Source organism: Papaver somniferum, chromosome 5 (genome assembly GCF_003573695.1).
Source record: "Papaver somniferum cultivar HN1 chromosome 5, ASM357369v1, whole genome shotgun sequence".
Taxonomy (NCBI): domain Eukaryota; kingdom Viridiplantae; phylum Streptophyta; class Magnoliopsida; order Ranunculales; family Papaveraceae; genus Papaver; species Papaver somniferum.
This window is the reverse complement of record NC_039362.1, coordinates 2908082-2913155: the sequence shown is the minus strand read 5'-3', so window position 1 is coordinate 2913155 and position 5074 is coordinate 2908082. Positions and strand designations below refer to the sequence as shown.

General features: G+C 38.0%; 1 protein-coding gene across 4 annotated transcripts; it reads right to left on the bottom strand.

Annotated features, from left to right (window-relative positions):
• Positions 1-855: 855 nt before the first annotated feature.
• Positions 856-4541, bottom strand: LOC113280886 (NAC domain-containing protein 96-like). 4 transcript variants are annotated; one of them, XM_026529480.1, is made up of 4 exons: positions 4253-4391; positions 3143-4013; positions 2546-3019; positions 856-2466 (listed from the first exon to the last, which is right to left on the bottom strand). In XM_026529480.1, the coding sequence occupies exons 3-4, from the start codon at positions 3008-3010 to the stop codon at positions 1708-1710; spliced, it is 1224 nt and encodes a 407-aa protein (XP_026385265.1). In that variant the 5' UTR covers positions 3011-3019; positions 3143-4013; positions 4253-4391; the 3' UTR covers positions 856-1707. The 4 variants fall into 4 exon arrangements, with proteins under 4 accessions (XP_026385265.1, XP_026385264.1, XP_026385266.1 ...); XM_026529479.1 differs by having other exon boundaries at positions 3143-4001; positions 4253-4390; XM_026529481.1 differs by having other exon boundaries at positions 3143-3347; positions 4253-4386.
• Between the last annotated feature and the right edge of the window lie 533 nt (positions 4542-5074).

Sequence of the window (5074 nt, the reverse complement as noted above, 5' to 3'; positions counted from 1 at the left end):
GGAGCCAAAGTGTAGATCTGAGTTCTTAGAAGAGGCTAGATAGAACAATTTTAAGAAGACATAGGTTGGAAGATCCTTTTTAACTTTGACAACAACCACAACATATGGGATGCAACTCATATCTAAACTTTGATAATCTAAAAAATCCAATTAAATTTTGAAAATCAATTTCCAATTTAAAAGCTTGTTACCTCAAAATAAGCAAACCAATATTTTTCCAAATTAGGATAACAAACCCGTTAAGAGCACCTAAAGCAAAGCGGAGAAAAAAGGGAAATCACAACGAAGACATATCATCATCAAAATCGATTTGGGCGGCTTTGGCGGTATTGGTGACTTATCTTCTCCTCAAAATAATTTATACCCACAACAAAATTTATTCCACTGGGCTGGGTACTAGTACAGCCTTTGACTCTTTTGTTTATTTGTTTTTTTTCTCCATATTTTTGTTTAAGAAGTAAAACGAAATATAGTTGTTTAAGAAGCAAAACATAAGATTTGAGAAGGGGAGTATGAGGATAGATAAACAAGGTGCCGCATTTATGGGGGTTTGAATGGCGACATTGATTATAACGCCAGGGATTAGGGGTGTCAACGGATAAATATCCGCCGGATATTGGACAATCCGATAAGGTTAAGGTTAAGAATTATCGGATATCCGATATCCGTTAACATCCGGCAGATATCAAAAATGCAAACCGATATCGTTAACGTTAATCTATCGGATAACGAATATTTATCCGTTAAAATCCGATAACGCATCTTAAGAAAAACATACAATGAAACAATCTGGGGATTATCTTTTATGATTGTTAGAAAACACAATAAGGAACCTACGAGTATGACACTATGTCATGGTGGTCGTTCCCATCCACTTGACGTGAGGAAATTTTCTTATCTTTGAGAATGAAGTTGAACAGTTCCAAGAAGTATAAGAAGAAATCTATGCAACTATATTTAGCATACATTTTTGGACTACAATGGATATACAATCTCCATTAATTCCATTTACGAATTCCAGTGTGTCCAACAAAATGCTAGGCTCCATTGTGTAAGAAGATGTTTACAGTCTAAAGTAATGAAGCTTGAGGCTTTCAACTTGCAACTAAGAACTCGAAGTGGCGATGGTAGCATTCATATCGGCAAGACATTCAGTAGGAAGACCGAGAAACGTATTCATGAAAATATCATCAATAGGTTGGACAGTCGCAACTCCAACTATCCTGCATTTCCCTAACGGATAAGTTCTTACCTGCATTTCCCTAACGGACATTCAGTAGACTATCGGATATCGGATATTAACCTAACGGAAAAGCCTATTCCAATATCGTTATCGTTAAGAGAAAATATCCGATAAAATATCCGATTACGATATCCGATATCCGATATGTCGGATAAAATCCTATAGGATGTCGGATTTCGGAAATGGATATCAGATATCGGTTATCCGTTGCCAGCCCTACCAGGGATCGAGTTTCTAGCAAGCGATATTGGCAATATCGCTCATAGGAAACTCGGTCGCTATGTGGTTTTTCCATAGTGGCGCAATTGGTTTGTCATGCCGCCTAGTATGCCAAACAGCTTTTTTTTGGCATGCGCATAGGAATAGGCCTTACTAATTAGTATAATTAGTATCCTCTTTTTTGGTTTCTTCCATATAGACTCTGCTTGCTTCGATACAAAGTCCGCTATTGTTCCATGATTTACTCATATGCATAATTTCTCGATAAACTCATTAATATCCTCTTCTGTGTCGGGAAGTTCTTGCATTTCTCCAATCGGGGAGTTGGTGAATTGATAACCGCATGTGTTTCGGGCACCCACTTGACTGTCATCTTGAGTTAGGTGTTGCTGGTGGAATGGCATTGTTGAAGATGACGTTGGTCCGGCGTATGTGGTACCATCCTCGGGAAGCCTTAATAGATTATTTTCTGGAAATTGCCCAGGGGATGAAAATGGAAACGCATTATTGTCGATAAGCGTATTGGAGAAATTTGATTGATCGTATGCGTATCTGTGCCAGTGATCTGGATAGTGACACTCATCAGGACCCATAATTGTTGTTTGATTCACGGCATCTGGGAATGACATTGAAATAGCATCCATAACATCGCAGTTTTCATTGATCTCAGCCAATAAGTCGAAGCAGTCGTCACCATACATACTATTATTTAGCGGTACTTTCGTAGATGAAGATGCCATGAACGGTGACATACTTGGCATCACTGTTGGTGGTGATACCTCTTTACCCTTGAACAGTGGCATAGTTGTTTTCTCTGACAGCGGCGATGCATACGGCGTTGCCGGTCCATTACCCAGTGATGCGTTTACTATATCCATTGAGGTCCGCAACATTGTTGTTCGAGGATTCTTTGTTGGCTGTCTACGGGGTGATGGTTGTTCTATTGGAGCTGTGTTGTTTAACAATGGTGTTTTGGTCTTGATCATACATAGAACCCACTCATCCTACACACAATGTAACCCGACACCGGTTTAAATTAAATATCAATATACATAGCTTCTGTGTACGAGCATCAATACATACCTCAATACCGTGAAGTTGGTAAAACTTGGGGGGCAACGCATACTCGTGCATGATCCAACGGCCCCTCTCCGGTTTACCTGCACTCGGCGTCTTTTCCTTGCTCACGTTCCATTTGAAGGTGAATTGTTTTCTTGTTCCAATTATTATTTCATCATTGTCAGTTATGTCTGCACCCTTATCTTCCCCCTTCCAGGTTCCATCTCCGGTACATCGTTTTACCTTCTTACTATTTGGAGATACCTTCTTTATTTTTGAGAAAAAGTACCTCGAATGATTGCTCTGGAATTCTTGAAAGAGATCTGAAGGACTGTCATATTCATATATATTTTTCTCATGTATGTACCAGTCGCAGTCCATGTCTAGTTCATTTCTAACCTTTGGGGCTAGATAGGAAGATATCATTTCCTCATCAGTTGGATTGAATCTAAAACCCGGAAGCAGGTGTCTTTCCTTAAAGTCCCCCATCTTGATTTCCTGCATAAAACAATAACAATTAACAAACATATTAACAATAATACCCAAAACAGATTATGATGACACCATCCACGGGATCATAAACTGTATCAAAGAGGGGTCTCTCTCTTGTCCTACACCTACTGATGTGTGGATTTATTGATGGATTTCCATCGTAAAAATTCAATTCTGGTGGTACTGGATCGCTTATCCAAATATACACACTTTATAGCTCTCACGCATCTTTATTGTGCTAGCTCTGTTGTGGAGATGTCTTTTCGTGAGATTGTTCGTAGTTAGTGATCGAAATTCCATCTTCATGAGCAACTTCTGGGAAGCTTAATTTACTCTGCAAAATACAAAACTCTGTCGTAGCTCAACATATCATCCTCAATCTGATGGACAAACAGAGGTCACTAATAAAACATTAAAATGTTATTTGAGATATTTTGTTAGTATGAAGCCAACTGATTAGTCCAATTGGTTACCATGTGCAGATAAGTCATCACTCAGCCACTAACACGACTGTTGAGTAGTGATGCAATGTTCACCACATGGAAGTATGCAGGAAAGTGTTCTGCACCGCAGTCAGTTTACCATGCATAGGAGTATGTAGACTATTTAGTAAGTAGGGTAGCGTTCCGATGCACAAGGTTCTGCAACGAACTCGCAACATATGATGATATAGTGAATAATGTTGTGGTAGAAATGTATGGACTTAATTAGTCCACGTATCATCTTATTTTTAAGACCTTATATTGAACATGTATTAGAGAAAGAAATGTAACAAAGTTATGGAAAGGAAAAAAGAATTAGTAATTCAAATCTTTGATTAATCAAAATATTCAATAATGACTCCTTCCCATGCTCTCTACAGTGGTCCGTCTTCCACCGATTTCAGCTTCTCTACCTGGTTCTACCGCTGTGGATGATGTTGAATTGGATCTACAGAGAAGGAATCTCTCTTGTCCTTCTAATGTTACATGGGATAAAGAATAGGACCCTACAATGAAAACTGTGCTGAGATTACTAGATTTGGTCGGATTGAACTAATCATTAGAAATTTGCTGGTTTTGGAACTAATCATTTTTCCAAAACTGCACGTACGTCGAGTTGATGCACGAACTCCAAGACTAATTACCAATTTGTATATTTTAATTCCAAAAACAAATCGAATCAACAGAATAAACAAACTATCATTCTTTTGAATTAAAAATAACAGAATGAAAAAGAAAAGAAAAAGCGAGATCATACCTGAACGTATCCAGTTATTCGACATGCATCAATGACACGCCGGACAAGTTCCGATTGATTATTGTAATCTAAGTCGACTAATGGAATTCCATTGCAACTAATCAATTCACAGAGATTGGGTCTCTCAGATACGACTTGAACTCTTGAAGTGATAGCTTTCTTTTCCATTTAGTGAATTAACTAGCAGAGATTGGGTCTCTTCAGATACAGGTCTTTTTTCTTTTATGATCTGCTCCAAGAGTTAAATATTGACCTCAATCTGGGAAGAAGATTTCTCAAGCATTGAATAAATAATAAAATAAAATGAAAAGCGTGTTTATTATACTCCGAGTTTCTACCGGATTGGTATTATTTATCTTTAATAGCATTATAATCTTTTTTTTTTTGTTTGATTTTTTTCCTTTCCGTCTTTAGTTGTTATATTTTTACCCAAAGTCAAGTCATTTCGCTTTGACTACAGTCAGCATTCCTGAAAGCAAATTTAGCTCATCACTTGCCAAAACGTGAATTCTCAGAAAATCGCTAGCAATGGAACCCTAACTTGTCCATTAAAAAGAAAAACAGTGAACCTTAAGTTATATATCAGCCGATTCACCCCTAACATCAGAAAACTCTTTTCTTGCTTGGAGTCGGATGTATGTAGACGGACCGAGAAAGACAGTGTGAGACTGAGAGATACAGAATAAAAAGAAGTAGCCGAACTAATTGAATGAGTGAAACACTGGGAGTCCGAAACTGTGAAGGATTAGATTCAGGAGAACAACAAAATTATGTACGAGAGTAATGAACGGCTAGGATGATGCTTAATGGCTATGGTGGGTA